At 36.2% G+C, this 21,779-nt stretch overlaps 2 protein-coding genes across 7 annotated transcripts in view; one reads left to right on the top strand and one right to left on the bottom strand.

The window, feature by feature from the left end:
* grin3bb (glutamate receptor, ionotropic, N-methyl-D-aspartate 3Bb) overlaps positions 1-21,779 on the bottom strand; it is a 195,793-nt gene that overhangs the window by 14,593 nt on the left and 159,421 nt on the right. For all 5 annotated transcript variants that reach the window (XM_087273482.1, XM_087273481.1, XM_087273484.1 and 2 more), the window contains exons 4-6: positions 20,359-20,504; positions 15,515-15,630; positions 2,515-2,666 (exon numbers count right to left, since the gene is read on the bottom strand). In XM_087273482.1, the coding sequence (XP_087129608.1) occupies positions 2,515-2,666; positions 15,515-15,630; positions 20,359-20,504 (414 nt within the window). The remainder of the gene's footprint in view (positions 1-2,514; positions 2,667-15,514; positions 15,631-20,358; positions 20,505-21,779) is intronic.
* LOC147834763 (uncharacterized) overlaps positions 1-21,779 on the top strand; it is a 64,812-nt gene that overhangs the window by 19,454 nt on the left and 23,579 nt on the right. The window lies entirely within an intron of this gene.

Raw genomic sequence — 21,779 nt, 5'->3', positions numbered from 1 at the left:
ATTTTACATCAAAATCAGAAATGTATGTTATTTTGTATAAATGTATAGATATAATGTAAGATGTAGTTGCCAATGGATACTTTATATCCATTGGCAACTACAGTAAAGGTACAGTAAGAGTACGCCTTTACTTTTAATTAAGTAGAAAAGTGTAGTCAATACTTCAAATTTTACCAGAATCGTTTTAAACATGCGTATCTGTACTTCTACTTGAGTAAAGGATGTGTGTACTTTTGCCTTCTCTGGTTACTTTTAACTGTCATATGCGTGTTGCTGAGTGGTGCATCCGATGTGCGACCCGCTATAGAGTATATTATACTAGTATTGTATACCACAGTATTTTTTATGTTTAGCAGTTCACTATAGCATGCTATAGTATGCAGCAACCATTAAGAAAGTGTTAAATATATATATATATATATATATATATATATATATATATATATATATATATATATATATATATATATATATATATATATATATATATATATATATAAAGTATTACACACTTTACTATATTATGGTTCAAAAACACTATAATATTTACTCTAAAATACTATTGCATTTTTTTTTACGTGGAAGGAACCTCATTTTCCCCACACTAGACAAAGGAAAGTGTGATACGCACAAGTCTTTTTCTTAAATTAACTGACGTTAAAATAGGTCTTAAATAGTCTTAAAGTTTACAATAGTCTTCATAATAACATGTATACACGTCAATGGAACATTTTTTTATTTTTCCTAAGAAACTGAGATTAAAACATCTGTTACAGCTGCACCTCAATAATTAATTTGATAAGTTTAAAATGTTTATAAAACAGTGCATGTTTGTAATAAAGAGAGGAAAATTGCAATGGAATTCTTAACTGCTATAATCACCACGGCCACATGGTATCAGTAAACGTGTATATGTGTTTGTGTGTATACAGGAAACGACATTTGTGTGAGACTCTTCATTTCAGAAAGACTTGAATAAACTTAAACTCATTTACACTGTCAGGTCTTGATGCCCAATTCCAATTTGTTGCCTATATCCAATTTTTTTGTCAGTCCATTTACACGTTCTTTTAATTGTGACCCATATCCGATTCATGTGTTTACAGTTGCCATACAATTTATGATATCACGCATGCGTAAAGGTGGGTTGTAGCATTTGCACTAGCCACGATGGAAGAAATTGTCTTGCTTTTAGCTCTACGAAATGTGAAGTTCACCCAGCTTTAAAATGATTTTAAGGCAGAGGAAGAGGGAAAGGTCCGTCATCGTAGCTTGAGCCTATGGTTTATATATGGTGTCCTTTACCATTCAGAGGAATTTGCGGGTACGAGAGAGATCTCGGGTCTGGTAGAAGCAAATTGCGGTGACTGACCACTTTCCTCCTCTGTGTTTCCTCTGTTGTTGTTGTTTACCTCGTTGGCGTCTCCACACATGCTCTTCTTTTTATGTCATTAACCCGCAGAAAAGTACAACATTGTCCCGAGTTTAATGACGTACAAAACGAAATGCCTCAATGAATCCGATGTGCCTGTTTACATGATAGTTGCATTGTCACATGTGCCAATTCATATCTAATTTATTTCCACATATGAAGGAGGCCTGAAACCGATCTCTAAATATCCGAATGCATGAATTTTTTTTCATGTTTACACTGTCATAAAACAGATTTGATCACATGAGCAAAAAATAAATGGGACCTAACACTGATGGCTGTTTTTCTGACATAACGCATGAGAAGCAGACGTGCACGACGGAGCGGCGGGTGGGGAGAAGCAGCTTACTTGGATTTACAGCCACAGGCTATAAAAACAGCTACATTGCCCTCAGACACCAAACTGGGAAAATTCTACATTATATAATAAATAATCTGATGGGTATTTTGAGCTGAAACTTTACAGGCACATTCCGAAGACACAAAAGTCTTATCTTTTATCTAATAAAAAAGGTAAAATAGGTGCCCTTTAAAACATAATGTCTAGATTGACCTTATTTAATATATCAATTAACAGTGACATACAGACATAAAATGCCTCTTAAAGTTTTTTTTTTATTTGCTTCAAAGAGCTGAATTTTATTTTAGATTAATTTACAATTATTTATTTGATAATAGATTTGTCATAAGTAGGATATTGAGCATTCAATTATAAAATACAACATTTCTTTGCGCATAATGCAATATTTTATTCACTGCACAACTTAATAAGCATCTAGGTCTGGATTAAATCTAAACGTAACATATTTCAACTGCAAAATGAAATCAACTCAAATGCACAGAACTACATGTAGAAGCTTGGCTAACACCCTCAAACCGCTCTAATGTATGAGATGGAAAAGTGCTACCCCCATCCATGAACTAATTACATGCATCTAATCCGGTAAAAGGGATTGAGCTGATATAGGAATTATGCAATAAATATTTATTAATTTGTTAATATTGAAACCAAGTTTTCCAATTTTGTTTTGGGTCACTGAAGATTTCTTGCACACTTACACACTCCTGAGTTTCCTGCTCACCTCGGTAACAGCAAAAACTCTCTTTCCGCACGGCACCACCTTGTACCACTTGTCATGCAGCATGTCCATGTAGCCGTCTGACTTGTAACGGCTGACGAATTCAGATATGTTGGAGGTTAGAGGTGAGTTCTGGGGAAGACCGATCCCGTAGCCTAAGGGGGAAATAAAATCACTTCATTACTGCAATTCATCAAACACCACAAACAGAAAAAAAAGAATGTGCTACAAAGGTCTATTATACTGCCTCTTTCTGAACCATTTATAGAGTTTCTAACCATTTATTCCTAAATAAATAGAGGACAAACAAAATACATATTAGTTAAGTCAATAAATAATATCTGAAGCACGCTAATCTTAGAGTTACCACAACATGCTAAGCTGGGGCTGTCTGTCAAGTAAAATAAAGGATTATTGTAATGCCATCTCCCATCTTACATGGAAATCAGACTTTGTGAATAAAACTGCTTGCTGAGTACTATAAAGGTCACAAATCTGAAAGTATTATTTCACCCAAAAAAGAAAATTATTGTTTCACATAGATACATACATACATACATACATACATACATACATACTGTACATACAGTGCATCTGAAAAGTATTCATAGCACTTCACTTTTTCCACATTTTTTTATGTTACATCCGTATTCCAAAATGGATTAACTTCATTTATTTTCTCAAAATTCTAAACACAATACCCTATAATGATAATGTGAAAAAGGTTTTTTGAAATTGTTCCAAATTCATTCAAATATAAAACATCTGAAAAACCATATGTACTTAAGTATTCACAGCCTTTGCTCAATACTTTGTTGATGCACCTTTGACAGCAATTACAGCCTCAGTCTTTTTGAATATGATGCCACTAGCTTGGCACACCAGCCTTTGGGAATTTTTGCCCATTCCTCTATGCATTACCTCTTAAGCTCTATCAGGCAGGATGGGAAGCGACGGTGTACAGCTATTTTCAGATCTCTCCAGAGATGTTGAATAGGATTTAGATCTGGGCTCTGGCTGGGATACTCAAGGACATTCACCGAGTTGTTGTGAAGGCACGCAATTGATATTTTGGCAGTGTGCTTTGGGTTATTGTCCCGATGGAAGATGAACCGTCGCCCCAGGTCAAGAGCACACGGAAGCAGGTTTTCATTCAGGATGTCTCTGTACATTGCTGCATTCATATTTCCCTCTATCCTGACAAGTCTTCCAGTTCCTGCTGCTGAAAAACATCCCCACAGCATGATGCTGCCACCACCTTGCTTTACTGTAGGGATTATATTAGCATGGTGATGAGTGGTGCCTGGTTTTCTCCAAATGTAACGCCTGGCATTCATTCCAAAGAGTTCCAGTTTAGTCTCATTAGACCAGAGAATTTTATTTCTTATAGTCTGAGAGTCCTTCAGATGCCTTTTGGCAAATTATAGGCAGTAGTGGCCTCCGTCTGGCCGCTCTACCATACAGGCCTGATTGGTAGATTGCTGCAGAGATGGTTGTCCATCTGTAAGGTTCTCCTCTATTCACAGAAGAACACTGGAGCTCAGACAGAGTAAACATCGGGTTATTGATCACCTCCCTGACTAAGGCCCTTCTCCCTTGATCACTCAGCTTAGATGGCCAACCAGCTGTAGGACAAGTCCTGGTGGTTCCAAATATCTTCCACTTATGGATGATGGAGGCCACTGTCCTCACTGGAACTTTCAGGGCAGCAGAAATTTTTCTAAAACCTTACCCAGCCTTGTGCCTTAAGACAATCCTGTCTCGGAGATCTACAGACAATTCCTTTGTCTTCATGCTTAGTTTGCTTTGACATGCACTGTCAACCCTGGGACCTTATATAGACAGGTGTATGCCTTTTCAAATCATAGTTAATCAACTGAATTTACCACAGATGAACTCCAATTAGTAGATTGTAGAATTGCATGTTTTCAATTAGGATTTCATTTAAAAATGTCTGCAGTTTGATGGTTCAAGTCCTAGCTGGACTGGGAGGCATTTATGTTTTCCCTGTGTTCATGTAGGTATTCTCCAGGTGTAGGTTTTTCTACAGCCCAAGAGTATGGGTTAACTGGATGAACAAATTTGGCCGTGGTGTATGAATGAGCGAGTGTATGGGTGTTTTTCAGAACTGAGTGTTTCTTTATATGAGTTTGTGTACTCTGCTGGGTTGTGGCAGGAAGAGCGTTTGCTGGTAAAACCAATTCATTCCTCTGTGGAGATTAAGCAGGGAACATATCATATATATGACATAAAATATTTTTCACTTGTGTCATAAGTTTGTACCCTTCAAAAAGACCAACAATTTGTATGACGTCATTGTTAATTTCATGTTGGTATATTATTTTTGCAGTTTAACTGTGCTGACCTTATGTCCATTAAAAAAGACACAAATAAATGTTGACATTTTTATTATTTTAATTTAGTTTTTATTTTTGGAAGCCTCAAGATTGGAGAAAATGTACTTTTACTTTTATTTTTTCCTAATACTTCATCATAATTCCAGTCTGAAGGGGTTGTAATGAATAAAAAGTGTAAAATGCAAATCTGAAAATTCCTTGCTGAATTATTAAAGTTAAAGCTATTAACTTTCTTTTCCTTTCTTCATGTACAATAATCCAAAAAGGCAGCACAGCTGAAAGGTTTGTTTGAGGTGTTCCCTCAGCTGTACAGATGTGAATTTGCATTTCCATCAGGCTTTAGAAGGTTTTAGTCATTTCATTTCACTTTTGGTGTAAAAAGTACCATATATTTTTATGCTAAAACAAATAAGCAAGAAGGGCAGCACAGTGGCGCAGTGGGTAGCACAACCGCCTCACAGCAAGCATGTTTTTCCCTTGTTGCCATGGGGGTTTCCTCCGGGTGTTTCGGTTTGTCCCACAGTACAATTACATGTGGTATAAGTGAATTGCGTAAGCTAAAATTGTTGGTAGTGTATGTGTGTGAATGAGTGTGTATGGATATTTCCCAGTGATAGGTTGCAGGTGGAAGGGCATCTGCTGCGTAAAACATGTGCTGGATAAGTTGGCGGTTCATTCCACTGTGGCAACCCCTGATTAATAAAAGGACTAAGCCGAAAAAAAATATTAATGTATGAATGAAATAAGCAAAAAAAAAAAAAATTGTACTGTTGTTATGCTTTACTTTTTAGAATTAATATTAGTTTTGTGTGTAAATGTAATTTCATTCTGTTTATAGGGGAATTGTTGGGAATAATATTTGTTTCTGTTTTTCTGTAAAACTTTCTTATTATTTTTGTTTGTATAAGTTTAATTGTTACATCCAGAGACGTATCTTTGGTGAGCACAATGTGATTTATGTTGTTTTTCACCAACCAGTTGGTGGTGGCTAGTGCAGCGGCTAAGCTCTTCTTCACATCTAAACCTGTTGTTTACTAGAACGTTAAACATTTCATTTAGATTAAATGGCTTATGTGTGTTGAGGCTATAGAAGAAACTTCTACTATTAGTGATTTTCTTGTTAATATCTAACAATTTCCCCAAAGAGAAGTCTGGTTGATTTGTTTGTTTATTTTTATTTTGAGGATTAAGTAGGAAGGTGGGTGCCAATTTGTTTTGAATTAGTTATCTCCTGTTTATGACAGTGAAGGGAGTTACTGTATGCATATCGATGTTTGTTTTTCTTTTTTTCAGATTAGCATAGGATTATTTTAGGAGTTGATTTTTTGTTTGTTACATTTGATATATGTAAATCTTTTTCTTGATTTGACCTTGTTGTTTCTAGCCATTGTATTTGAGGTGATAAGTTCTCTCTCTTTTTCCAACCACTGCACATCACCCATCTCCAATCATCTGTTCCTAGTGGAAGACAGGCTTGAATTTTTTCCAATCAACACACACAGGCGATGAATTGACATAAGAAATTTGATGACAGGCTTATGATAATTACCAAAGACAGGAATTCCTGTAAGAGCCCAGAGGGGTCTGATTACACTGAACCTCAATTACTGATTTAGCACAGTTGGCCAATAGAAGGTCAGACTGGATATGGAGAAATTATGAGTAGGCTAAAATATAAGGAAATATCAACTATATAAAGATCGAATACAATACTATAGGACCAGTCAGTGGCCTGCTTTTTCAAGCTCTCTGCAGTAAATCTGTCACTCAGCAGCCCCCACTGGTCCCTCAGTGGCTGACAGATCACAGATATTCAAATGCTGACATCTACGCATTTCATCACTGCCAAGCTGCATCATGTACACACACAAATAAACAGGGGTGAATTCAAAAAATCCTTGCACCACTGTTGGTCTGCATTTCAGCTGCTTATCCATTAGCAACTCATAAACAAATCAGGTGCTAAAACAGAACTTTATTAGAGCCTTTTATTCACTATATGCCTGTTGTAATTAACCCCTAATAAAAAGAGCACTTAGCTTAATTGGGTGCATTATATATTGTACAGTACTTTATAGTAATTAAAAGCTGTTTTTGTAGATAATATAATGAAGTAAAATGTCACGCCTTTAAAAAAAAAACATGTACTTTTGGTAATTCCAAAGCTAAAGCTTTAATTTCATACTTTAACTTATTTTAACTGTTTGACTAAAATAAATCATGTGAAGCGTCTGATCATAATTATAGCTTAAGTAACATTTATATCAATTTATTCAAATATACAACATTTCATATATATTTTATAACTGAAAATGCATTAGAATATAAGTAAAAAAGAATAGCATGTGGTTTTATTAGTTAATGTTAGTAATGAAGAATACTTGCAAACACACTCACCGGCCACTTTATTAGGTACACCTGTTCAGCTGATCGTTAACACAAATTTCTAATCAGCCAATCACATGAATGCAACCTAATACATTTAAGAATGCAGACATGATCAAGATAATCAGATCAAGATCAGAATGTAGAAGAAAGGTGATTTAAGTGAATAAACATGGCAAGGTTGTTGGTGGCAGATGGGCTGGTATTTAAAAAATTTGAGAAACTGCTGATCTACTGAGATTTTTAAGCGCAACCATCTCTAAGGTTTACACAAAATGGTTTGAAAAAGAGAAAATATCCAGTGAGCAACAGTTCTGTGGGTGCAAATGCCCTGTTGATGCCAGAGGTCAGAGGAGAATGACCAGACTGGTTCGAGCTGATAGAAAGGCAACACAAATTCAAATAACCACTCGTTACAACCGAGGTATGCAAAAGAGCATCTCTGAATACACAACACGTCTAAACTTGAGGCAGATGCGCTACAGCAGCAGAAGACCACGACGGGTACCACTCCTGTCTGCTAAGAACAGAATACTGAGGCTACAATTTGCACAGGCTCACCAACATTGGGCAATAGTAGATTGGAAAAACCTTGCCTGGTCTGATGACTATCCATTTCTGCTGCAACATTCGGATGGTATAGTCAGAATTTGGCGTCAACAACATGAAAGCATGGATCCATCCTGTCTTGTATCAACAGTTGAAGCTGGTGGTGGTGGTGTGTGTCGGAAATATTTTCTTGGCACACTTTGGGTCCATTATTACCAACTGAGCTTTGTGTCAACACCACAGCTCACCTAAGTATTGTTGTTTAGCCTACCCAATTCACCTGTACCGCATGTCTTTGGACTGAGGAAACCCACGTGAATGCAGGGAGAACATGCAAACTCCACACAGAAATGCCAACTGAGCCAAGGTTCGAACCAGTGACCCAGTGACCTTCTTGCTGTGAGGCGACAGCACTACCTACTGCGCCACTGCTTTGCGCATCGTTAGTTAGTTATTTAGGTAATTATTTTGTTAGTTACGCAAAATAAATGACATTATTTACATTAACTGTTGTTAACAAAGCTTATGCATTCATTGTTTTGTACATGTTAGTAAATACATTAGCATAAAAAGAACCTTATTGTAAATTGTTATCAAAATCTATTGAAGTTTTTCATAAATGCTGCTAGGTATATTCAGCATTATATTGTTTACGATTTTTGTAAATGACACAGCATTTAACTGTAATATGAACTGTATTTTACTGTATGACAGTTATGCAGTATATTACTGTATTTTAAATTTGCATTGTGAAAATTGCTGTTTATTTTGCAGTAAATAAATACATACAATACTGGAAATACATAAACAGAGGGATAAATGGTGCTTTAAATGTAATGTAATTAAATGTTTTTTTTTTTTTGCTGTAATTGATTTACAGTAAATTACTGGTAAGCTGTTAGAAAGTCTTAACACTTTAGACAATTTTAAAAAGAAGGAGTCATTTTAACTCTAAATTTATTTAAATTAATTAATTTAAATTTATTATTTATTTTAAATTTAGCTCTAAATAATCTAGCTCCTGTTTATCTAACCAACCTTCTGTCTCGCTACAATCCAACTCGCTCTTTAAGATCTCAAAACTCAGGGCTTCTGTTAGTACCTAGAATAGCAAAGTTGAGTAAAGGAGGTCAAGCCCTCTCCTTTATGGCTCCTACTCTGGAATAGCCTTCCTGATAACATCCAGGACATACTCAGTTCAAAACTAGATTAAAGACCTATCTGTTTAGTAAAGCATACACTTAGCGGTTTCCACACAAGTTTCTGCATCTTGTTTATATACACTATGAACAGCAGCTATGCTAATTATTTTCTTTTTTTCTCCATTTCCACCTGGAGATACTCATCCCCAGGTGGAAATGGATCATCGAGATGATCTCAAGGTGTCCATATCCGGGACCAGGTTGTATCCTGAGCTTCTGTTGCGCTGGTGGTCATGGGGGAGTGGAGAGCATGAGACTGATTCCAATGACGGTCCAGGGACAGACGAGTCTTCGCTGAGGCCAGCTTCCAGCCTCCACCACTGAGACTGCAGCTCTGCACAAGACTTTTGGCCAGTGGAGAAATTAAAATGGTTGTGCCGAACTGAGTCTGGTTTCTCTTAAGGTTTTTTTCTTTACTCTCCTATCGGTGAAGTTTTTTTTCCCTCTCCACTGTCGCCACTGGCTTGCATGGTTCAGGATCGGTGGAGCTACGCATCGATGAATTTGCTCTTCAGTGTTTGGACTCTCAGTAATAATTTTAATCCAAACTGAACTGAGCTAAACTGAACTAAACTTAAACACTAAAAACTGAACTACCCTGATCCAGTTACTATGATCATTTACGTGAAGCTGCTTTGATACAATCGACATTGTAAAAGCGCTATACAAATAAAGCTGAATTGAATTTTTAGCCAGATGGGTCAATGGAAGACTAAAGTTTAGATGAGTAAATGACTGAATTAAATCAAATATTTTAATTATACTAAATGCAAAATAATTATAATTATACATATTTTACTATATAAACTATTACATTTTAGCTGATATTTTATTTAATAAACACAATACTTATACTTTTTGTTTAAAATTAGCAAGTCAAATCTTCCTTAAAACCTTATCATTGTTGTTATTATTATAGAAAAGAATTTAGTTAAGTTGTAAATGAGATTGAATATATCTTCAGTGTCTGTCTGCAATCAAAAATGAAGAGAAATTCCTGGAGTGTGAGAGATAATTTAACACCATTTTAGGGCCAGAACGGAAGGACAAGACCTGTCTGTTAAATTACGTCTGATGCATGAGACCATGCTTATTAATCTGTTAATAAAACATGCATAGCATCGTCTGTCACGGACACAGAAGTATTAAACCTGCTGGGAGGGAATGAATAGACACGAGACATAAGACAACAGTCATATGGTAATTAACATAACACAGGAAGGGCACGAGCTCAATTAGCCCAGACACCCTTCTGAGGCTTAGGCTTGGGAAATGAAAATATCATAGACTGGACCAGTTACTTTATTGAGCGATTCTCTCTCTTTCCTCCAGCACACCTTTCAGTGGCGCCTTCAGGAAAGATCTGTGCTTCCTGTAGGCAGCTCAGAAAAACAGTCCAGGTTTGCATTTAAATTGGCTTTCGCCTCTAAAATGCATGACAGCAGGAGAGATCTCTGCCAAGTTAACTTCTTACTTTTTCTTCCCGTGTCAAAATATGCAAATATAAAGTTTTTAAATTTCTACTCAATTTGTCCCTCTTTATTCTCATAATTCCCCTCAAGGATAGTGTCTACCTCCTTATGGCAGTCCCGATTGCAGTCATAATGGTCAGTGAATAAACATATTAATTTTTAGGATTAAAAAAACAACAACATATTTTTAAACACAGTGGGGGGTGACACTGTGGCTCAATGGTTATCACTGTCACCTCACAGCAAGAAAGGCACTGGTTCAAGTTCCAACTGGGTCAGTTGGCATTTCTGTGTGGAGTTTGCATGTTCTCCCTGTGTTCGTGTGGGTTTCTTCCTGGGGCTCCGGTTTCCCCCAAAGTCCAAAGATATGTGGTACAGGTGAATTGAATAAACTAAATTGGCCATAGTGTATGTGGGTGAATGAGTGTGTATGGACGTTTCCCTGAACTGGTTTGCAGCTGGAAGGGCAGCCACTATGGAAAACATATGCTGGATAAGTCGGCGGTTCATTCCGCTGTGGCGACCCCTAATTAATAAGGGACTAATAATTAAGGGAATAAGTCGAAAAACAATGAAAGAATGAATGAATAAATAAATAAAAACTAAAACAAACATTTACAGATTTCAATAAATGAAATAAAACAAACATTTATAGATTTAAATAAATAAACAAACAAATAAATAAATTATACAAACATTTATAGATAAAAATAAATAATTAAATAAATATACAAATTAATTAATTAAACTAATAAATTAATAAATAATATATTAATAATAAATTATATAAAAAATATATTAATAATAAATTAATTAATAATAAAAAATAAATTAATAATAAATTAATTAATTAATTAAATAATACAAACATTCATTCATTTTCTTTTCAGCAGAATGAACGGCCATCTTATCTGGCATATGTTTTATGCAGCGGATGCCCCTCCAGCCGCAACCCATCACTGGGAAACACCTATACACACTCATTCCCACATAAACATTACAGACAATTTTAGCTTACCCAATTCACCTGTACTGCATGTCTTTGGACTTGTGAGGGAAACCGGAGCACCCGGAGGAAACCCAGGCGGACATGGAGAGAACATGCAAACTCTATACAGAAACACCAACTGACCCAGCCGAGGCTCGAACAAGCAACCTACTTGCTGTGAGGAGACAGCACTACCTATTGCACGTCACCATAATAGAAACATTTATAGATAAAAATAAATAAATAAATAAAATAAAATATAAAAATTATTGCAAATAAAATAAATTAATAAAATAATACAAACATTTATAGATAAAATAAATATATAAAAAAACAAACAGGGGGTGGCATGGTGGCGCAGTGGGTAGTGCTGTCGCCTCACAGCAAGAAGGTGGCTGGTTTGAGCCTCAGCTGTGTCAGTTGCAATTTTTGTGTGGAGTTTACATGTTCTCTCCGTGTTGGCGTGGGTTTCTTCCTGATGAATAAAGGGACTTCATTCATAGATTTTTTTATTTATGTTTAGATAAAACTTGTTAAGGTCATGTGACCAACAGGAAGATTCCAGCATCCCTTTTCACAGTACAAATTCTCCTTTCTAACAGTCTTCCTGGGTTATTTTTGGAGGTAGCTTAGCAGGACTGGTGTCCATGTGAGTATGCTCTTTTTTTTCTTGGTATTGCGAAACACCCAATGTTTAATAGTTTTTTAGCGCACAAGTGTACTTGGAGCTTTTTATGAATCGATAATGCTTTGGCGCTTCCTTTAATCACCAAAGTCACTTGACAATTAATTTGGTTCCTTTTCTAGAGTTTGAGCTTCAAGTCAAGTCAAGCTTTATTGTCATTCCACATATGTGGACATACAGTGGACTTAAATGTTTTAACCTACAGGACCATGGAGCTACATAAATAATCACTATCAAAAATAGGAACACAACACTGCTGCAGCTACTGTAGCTCTCTCATGGTCGCTCACTCAAGCTAAGCAGGTCAGTACCTAGATGAAAGACCACATGGGAAAGCTAGATTGCTGTGAGACCAACAGGGGGCACTCAACCTGTAGTCTGCATGGGTCCTAACATTCCACTAAACTGATGGGAATTGTAAACTGCTCAGTAAATGCTATTTTTTGAATGAGAAGTTAAACCGAGGTGTCTGTGGTTATTAAAAAAAATCCCAGGATGTCCTTCGAAAAAGAAAAGGGGTTTAACCCCGGCATCCTGACTAAATTTGGCCACTGGCGTCTGCCTTCATAGCCTCCTAACCATCTCCATATCATAATTCGCTTCATCACTCTGTCTTCTCTCCACCAACCAGCTGGTGTGTGGTAAAGGTTTTCGCACACCAGCAATATGGCTGCCATCACGTCATCTAGGTGGATGCTGCACACTGGTGGTGGATGAGGAGATTCACCCCAAAAAAATGTGTAAAGAGCTTTGAGTGTCCAAAAAATAAATTGTTATTAATAAAAGAATTATTATTATAAAAAACATTGGATGTAAGAGCTATTTTGACCCATAGCATGAATTTTTGTTCTAGGAGGAAAAAACATTTTACCCTTATTGTGGGTGTTTGGGGGTCCCTTATAATAAATCCATCATAAAAATGTGCTCCGCCCTTGCCCCCCACCACAATTTGGTTTATTGCCTCAACAATGTGCTATTAGGGCACAAAAACATCAAGGTTTTCTTTATATTATTACGTGTGAAAAGAGGTATAAACAAGCCATATATATATATATATATATATATATATATATATATATATATATATATATATATATATATATATATATATATATATATATATATACACTAGAAAAGTTTTTTTTCAATTTAACATATACAATATCAACAAGTAATATATCATCAAACACCAGCCATAAATGGTAACAAATTAAAACATAGCATTTTAGCAGATAAAAACATAGTATCTTCTCAATCAAATATGCTTCTTCACATATCCAAGCATATCACACATATATTTATATTAATATATTTCAATGTTAAAAAGTTAAATCTATCTTAGATTTCGCCAGGAGTGTGCTCAAGCAGGCTATGGTCCCAGGAATGGCTCTTTTGTCCCAGAAAACAGGTCAAATCCACACCCACCTCAAATTTCTATCGTCAACTTATTGTTAGACATTTTTTGTAATATTTTATTTTAAATTTAAAAGGAATTTTATGGGCCAAAAAACTGGGTTGTTGCCCGAGAACAACACAACGCCATAAAGAGTTAAGGCTGATTTATACTTCTGCGTCAAACGCCGGCGTATGCTGCGGCGCTGACGCATAGCCCTTCGCCGTGGCCGTCGGCGTCACTGACGTGCACCTCTCAAAAAATGTAACTACACGTTGCAACGACGCGTAGAGCAAGCTCTGTGATTGGTTGGCTTGGTAACGCTGACAAGTCTGGGCGGGAATGAGAGCCGCGTGAATGGTGCGAGCCCGATGGAGCGATTGTTTACACGTGTGGAGTCCTGTGAAAGAGCTCCGGATGGAAAGTTTTGTTCTGTGTTTACCACATGGTTAAAGTTGTTGCACGTCCGCCGGTTCCTGCCTCAAAATGAGCGAGTTTGAGCCACTTGTACATCCCGGAAGTGTTAAGGAAAACAAAACAGCAGCGAAGAAACTCGACACAGAGGAACATTTACACATCACTGCCAAATAGCGCAAAAACGCGCGTTGCATGCGCCATGGGTCACGCCGGTCACTTGACGCAGAAGTATAAACCAGGCTTTCAACCTACACATTGTGGGCCTTATTATACACCAAGTGCAATGCAGCACAAGGCGTGACGCAATTGTAGTTTCAGCTCGACACAAGTGTCCTTTTGACGTTTTGCACCACACTGTTTAAATAGCAAATGCATTTGCGATCATATGTGCGCCCATAAATGTTCTGGTCTAAAAAGGAGGTGTGTTAAGGCGCATTGCTGATACATTGTTATTTTGAGGAACTAAAAAAGACTGCACAATAGACCAGCTGAAAGGAGGAGCGCAGAAGTCCAGTGGAGAGCACGTTAGTTGTGCGCCTAGCTTAAACATAGCTTAATACACACAGGATATAAAGCAATACGCAAATAGCTTTACAAATTAAAAAGAATTAATGGAATAAAATATTAAAAATTATTATTTTATATACTATATAAAAATGAAAACCATACTTTCATGCCTTCTTCATCTCGGGGGGCTTTTTCAGTTTATTCATGACAATTTGCTTTAGTATAATGTTATTATAAGTAGTAGTATTATTTATTATATGCATATTTATTTTTGTTAAAACAAGCTTAGATTTGCCCACCAGTCAAGTTTTAGACTATATGGGGAATAACATGTATATTTGAATATAACAGTTGTTTGAGCACACTTCGTTGTTATTGTTAATTGATTTGTTTGCTGAAAATTAGAAATTAATTTAAAAATACTTTTGAAACAAATCTTTGCGCTTAACAACTGAAATTAATTTTGTATAGACTAATGGATGTCTGTGCGTACAACACTGTTTCCTTATCCATGATAGTGAAAGTAAAGAATGAGGATGCTCATTCTCTCATTCTCGGCACTGCAGATGGTCTGTTTAACTGTTTTCTCATTAGTGAAGTGTTTAGTTTTTCCACTTACAAAATCCGCCATGTAAATAGCAAATGCGCTATGGCACAGTGCAACTGATTCTCAAAGGGAATGGGAGATGAGACTGATTGGTTTATTCTCAAAACACACCTATAACTCATTAAGAGAATAAACTCAACCCTGTTAGACCATGCGCAGTGGCGTAAAGTGGATTTTTCCATCGTTAAGATAAAAGTGGATTTGGACACGCTCTTAATGCTTTTGCGCCCGCTATGTAACCATAGCGGTTTATTGAGGATGAGGGAGCTCTCGAATTTCTAAAATCTAAAAAAAAAAAAATCTTAATTTGTGTTCTGAAAATGAACAAAGATCTCAAAGAACAACATGAAGGTGAGCAGTCATAAACAGAATTTTCATTTTGGGTGAAATAACTCTTCATACTAAAATTCTCAAACTAAACAAATGATTGGTTTTACTCACCTTCAATTGCAAAGGGTTTACCAACTGTCAGTAACTTGCAGTCAGCATCAATGGACACCTCATAGTCCAGCAGGGCTTTGTCCATGATAAACGCATCAAGTTGAGGCGGATCTGTCCTTCACAACATAAAAAAAAGAGGTGGGCTACAAAACTACTACCCACAGGCATCCAAGTACCGCACTCTCATTAAACATGCACAGTATGATTTTCATAAGTCAGATTGTGCATCTCATTCTGGTGCAAATGGAACACAGACATCATTTGTCTGAGCTAAATGTTCATAAACTGCAGCGGTGACCATAAATCAGCAGCTACACTAAACTAGATGCAAGCTGAATAGAGCCTGAAAAGGAGTTTTAATGGATAGAGACACCTTAAGGGCAGCAGCCCACCGTTACTTAATTTAATGCTAATAAAAGATGTCATTAATCAAAAAGTTCAACCAGCAGCAAATCCGAAGTCAAACAAATTCAGTAGTACAACTTATTTCTTTTTTCATATATTGTGTTATTAGCCATTTCTGTTATCTGGCTAAACTAAAATAAACAATTCAAATGCTTACTGTCAAGTGAAACATACAAAAATGTTACCACCAGTAGTTTAATTTACATCTGAATACGAACACAAGTGCGTATAAATCATCAAAATGCATGACATCAAAAGACAGAAACAGAGAGGCTGAAAATCAAATGTTTGAAAAATGAATTGCTTTGCCGCTTCATTGCGATACATATGGTCACTGATACCTCTGATCCCCTTCTCAAAATTAAAAAAAGGATTAAAGTGTTTTCAGCCAATTCAAATACTTCATGGATCTTTGACTCTTTTGAAGACGTTTGCCTCTTTTAAGTTTTTCTCCCAATTACATTCTGAATGATACTTCCAAAAAATTAAATGAAGTAACTTCTATGCCATAATTTCAGTTAATTCTACCATCTGTCACACAGACTAAAACCTTTACTAAGGAATTAATGAGAGAAGAAAGACTTGACAACTCTTAGAATGTTAATGTTTGCTGTTTCTTAATGTGATCTCTGGTATTGGGTGCAAACTTACAGTGGCCCAGTAGAAAATTGAAGTTCACAACAATACATAAACTAAGGGTGCTTTCACATCTGTGGTTCGGTTCATTTGGTCTGGGCCAGGGGTAACAAATGGTATTTTCACACAACACTGATTGCTTTGGTCCAAACTATTTGAAAAGTACCAAAAAGAAGTCATCTGAAAAAAATCCACATCACTCATTGGCCAGATGTTATTGAATGTATTTCCTAAACTGCTTTTTAATTGGACAGAATTAACGTGCGGGAAAATGCCAATGGAACTCCCGCAAGTAAACAAACCGGCAGACACAAAATGTCGCTTTTGACTGTGGAGGGACGACTGCTCTGACTGATTGTATCCCTGCTCATAGTCTACTATATAGTTACATCACTTTAGACAAACTATACACTTAGAAAATTAAGCGTGGCTGCAGCTGGAAAACAATGTTTTAATGCATTGCAAACGTTGAAGGCACATCGCAAGTAGAAGGCGTACATTAATTTAGCTAAATTGCGACATGGTCATCTTCTGGAGATATTACCAACGAATTACCAAGTAAGGTTTTTCCCTCTCTTTATCTCTGTTGAAAACTGTTGGTATAGCGCTGTCAACAAATATTCCTCCACTTTCAAAATTGCACAGCATCAGATTACAGGTTGGGTCTGTTTTAGTTCAAATCATATTCTCACCACAAACGAACCGCTTCAGAGTTGGTTTGAAAGTTTCTCTTCAAGGAGCTCTCGGTACGCTGTTTTGGTCCGTTTTTGGTGCACAATAGAGTGCGATTGCTACATTCACAACTGCCCAAACAAACCGCACCAAGAGGGAAAATGAACCCTAGAGCACTTCAACCGAAATAAATAAGGCAGGTGAGAAAGCACCCCAACAGAATAACATCAATAAAGCAAACTTAAGCTCACGATACAACAACAATAACAATGCAAGCAAAATGACGTAAAACAACACAATGACGTTATAAGTTAGTTCAACGTTATAAGACGTTATAAGTGAATCGTTCAAATACTAGCTTTAAAGTGACGTTGGTGAATTAACAACAGTTTCTGCTGTTCTGACAGACAGCTGCAGATGTAAATCAATGGTGGAAGAAAGTAGTTCCTCGCACAAAAGGATTTTTGAAAAAGTTTCAAAAAAAGTATTTTTTAAACTTTGATTTTATTTTTATATACACAAACATGTCGTGAAACTGTTGTATAGACACAATATTACACTCGTAGCAGGGCGATATGGTTTGTATGTTGTTAATGGTGTGATATTAGAACCAACGCACACCTCCTACCAGTGCCAATATACATCCAAATCACACTGCTATGAGTGTGATATGGCTCAAATATTTCACTTGACCACTTGATTCAAATGTTACATTTTCTAGTTTGTACTTTCTACATTCAAGAAATACATTATTGTTTGGTTCATTACTTTAACCATGTTTATTATACATCAACATTAAAATGGTCACATAACCCATTCTCATGTGTGCTGGAACCCATATAATAATGTATCATTTTGTACATTTCTTGAATGTATTTGTACTATGAGATTAATCTTAAAATGTATACTCAATATTTAAGTGATAAAAATGTTTTTACTGAATGTTTTATTATGCTGGGTTGTGTTAAAATAATGTTTGAGCACACCCAACCTCCAATATATCCATTCTTGCTTTCTCTCAGATTGTGTGTAAAGAAGCCACTTGGGAAACAGCATCTCTTTAAAGGCGCAACTGATGCAGGAGAAATATAGGAAAATATTATTCATTTACAAATCGATTACACATATTAAGATCAATCACTTAATTTAAGAATTTTTTATTGAGTCTCAATGTAATTGAGGTTCCACTGTAAACAATGACCCCCAGGGGTTGGGAGCATTTCCGTTGTGTTGTGGCTAAGAGGTAACCTCCCGCTCTCCTTCATGGAGCAAATACGCAAGTAACTAAAACTGCAATTCATCTAAATTTCGCTAGTCTTGGCTCCATAATAGAGCAAGTTTCTAGTGACCCCACTGTTTAAATGACCCACTTTACAGCAGAAAAAGGTTTTAAGTCTACCCTCGTACAAAGAACAATTTTGGTTCATATAGCTAATATTACCCTTCAGAACAATTGTGGTGGGTGATTTTTTTTTTAGAACTCATACGTTTCCTTTATATTAGGTTATATTAAGTCTGCATAATTAAGGGCGTGGCCACTTGAACAATGTTGATCAATTAGCGGCTGAGCTTGGCATATAGATCGTATTTTTTTGTTTTGTTTCGTTGTACAGTATGTGGCTTTACACATTCAGTTGCCTTTTTGAATTAATTCTTATAATTATGAGATGATATGGCATGCTGTGGCATGCAAACCATTCATGTGGCCTCCATTTCCCAGGTGAGTGAAATTATTTACTTATACCATATCTATAAATGTATTTGTTTTAAGATCATTTACCATTTATGTTTCTTTGGATTTTAATGCACTCCAGAATCTGAAAGATTGATTAGCTGTAGGCCACAGAACAGTCATCTGAAGCATTGTCAAACAGTGTCATGCCTCAGTTTCATAAAAAGCCTTGCTATTACTAAGACAGACTACGTTTCAAAAATTTGGATGTAATTCCCGTTTTCCTCCTGTAGAAAAGCATCATGAGAACAATGCTTAGTGACTCAATGTATTACAACAGTGTTTTTAAAAGTTTAAACAATTTAATGATTTAGCACACAACCAAGCACATGTGGTCAGAACATAAATGAGTCACAGGTGAACGTTTGTCCAAAAGAAAAGCCAGTCTAAGCAAAATGCTAGCAGGCATCTGTAGTTCTGCTCATGTTCCGCCTATTTGCCCTTGTTTGGTATTCCCCGGTCGGTGTGATTATGCACTAACAAAATGGCATACTTGGCCTACGCCTTTTGAGTTATTCAGAAACCTAAGGGTGACGTCACAAATACTACGTTCACATGTTTTACAGTCTATGGCTTGGGCTTAATGTCATTGTGTTGTGGCTCATTGTTGTTTATATACTGTCTGTATAAAAACACGTAAACATATTAGTTTTTTAATGTTATTGTGTTGACAACTTATGTTGATCTTAAATTATTGTATTGTGAATTTACTTTTTGTGTGTGTATGTGTGTGTTGCGAACCTATGCTGTGTTGTTGTAATCATATTAATTCTGTTGTGTTGTGCAACCATTGCCACCGTATGGTTAGTAGAGGAAAATCCATGTATTCCAAATGATAGTTTACCTTAACTGAATTGAGCTTTAGTTAAAAATCATAAAGGATTTTATAATTATCCTCCCCTTTTCTTCTTTATTTAAATGTTGAATTATTTCTGACTATTTTTAATAAACAAATAACGAAAACACACTCTTCATTTATTGATATGTGCGTGACAGACTGTGGCACTGCAGCTGACAGGAAACAACAAACAACTCGCCTGGTGAACAGCAGTGAAAGGGAATCTCAAATCTTTGACTCAAAAATGCTGAGAGGAAAAAAACAATGCTTCAGGCAAACAGCTTATTTTAATGACAGTTTTATATTTATTTATTTAATTATTTGGGCAAAATATTAAAGGCTGTTGTACTGTCAACCAGTGAGTCGCTAGAAAGGCTGTTAGAGATTCACCATGCATGTGCAGTGTAATGAAGAGGTTGTAGCTGCTGTTTGAATGGCCATGCAGTTTATTTATTTATTGGTAAATTTCAGTTTGTGGTAAAAGTGTTTGCTTCTGCAACTATGCCAGGAGCACTAACTGCAATCTGCTGTGTGCATGCTGTTAGTTGAGTTGTTCCTTACTTTAGAGTGGCGACTCCATCAGGTGTGGTAGGTTCATTGAATTTCCGCATATATTCGTGCATCTCAGGAAAACTCTTTTTCATATAATCCTCTGCACTGCTTTCCCGAACTGTGCCAAATCGGAATCCCTGAGAGGGGTGATGAAGCTAAGGCCAAGGGCAGGAAAAACAGTTACACTCTTTTTATTACATTATAGTGAAACACACAACGGGGTGTTTTAACCCTCTGGGTCTCCTGGTCACTTCTGAACGAAAAATATTTGTTTTTTGAAATGTAAAAAAAAAATACAGTTTCATCAGAATTGTATAAAACTTGGTGACTTTTTAAAGTTTTTGCAATGTTAACAATACAAATAGGGTCAGGATTCAAGCAGTTTGAGTACAGAATTTGAACTACTAGGAATTGACAAGCTGTTCTGCTATTGTGGCATCTAGATGGTGCTAATCTGCCTCCTCAAATATGTATATGAATGGGAGAGTCTTACTACTGCGTATTACTCACCAATACTGCACTAATTAAAAAAACATTATCAAGAACTCTACATAATATTAAGAAAAAAATCCCATAATTTTTTTAATCGTGAAAAAAATCTATTACTGCATGAAGTTTAATTTATTTATTTTAGTTTGTTTAATTTAAGTTACACTGCATCTTGCCAACTAATTCTCATTAGATTATAAGAAGACTGTTAGGTTGGGGTTGAGACTTATACACACCGGGACACTTTTCGTTTGCGTTTATCGTCAGCGTTTTTCAAGACATTTTTCTGGATTCAAAGTATGCAAAATCACTCTTTAACGTTAGATGGCGCTACATAACTTTAAGCTTCTGACACCCGCTTGTAACACAGAAGAAGAAGACAAAGCTGACATACTTGTTGATATGGATAGTTCAAGTAGCAGCTCCAGCTCTAGTGATGATGAAATGATTATTGTTAATCAGAGCAATAAGCAGCTCCACATTCATATTGCCTCTGGGCATTTTTTTCAATGTGCGCTCTTATTGACAATTTTGCGCTTGAGCGCCTCCAAGTGCTGTTCACTGTAACTTCAGTAGCTCTGTGCAAATGAACAAAAGTGGCAATTTGATTGGTAGAGAAGGTTTTGACGCATCACGTCAAAAAAAAGAAAAAAAAAACAAGCATGAGGCGTTTTTTAAAAAATGTCGCTTTTTTGCCTGCCGTTTTGCACGTTGGTGTGCACGATCCCATTGACACCCTTTATTTGGTCACAAGGCATTAAACGTCAACGGGAATCGCAGGCAAAAAATGTCTCGGTGTGCACGGGCCTTTAGGGTTGGGTTTAGGGTTAGTGTTAGTTGACATGTACTTGCAAAGTTTCTTATAGTAAAAAAAAAATAAAAAATTAAGTGTTACTGAATAGTATTTTTAATCAAATTCTCTCAAAATGGAAAAAAAAAAA

The sequence above is a fragment of the Danio rerio genome, chromosome 11, assembly GCF_052040795.2.
Source record: "Danio rerio strain M-AB ecotype USA chromosome 11, GRCz13ab, whole genome shotgun sequence".
In the NCBI taxonomy this organism is placed as follows: Eukaryota; Metazoa; Chordata; class Actinopteri; order Cypriniformes; family Danionidae; genus Danio; species Danio rerio.
This window is presented reverse-complemented; position numbering and strand designations above follow the sequence as displayed.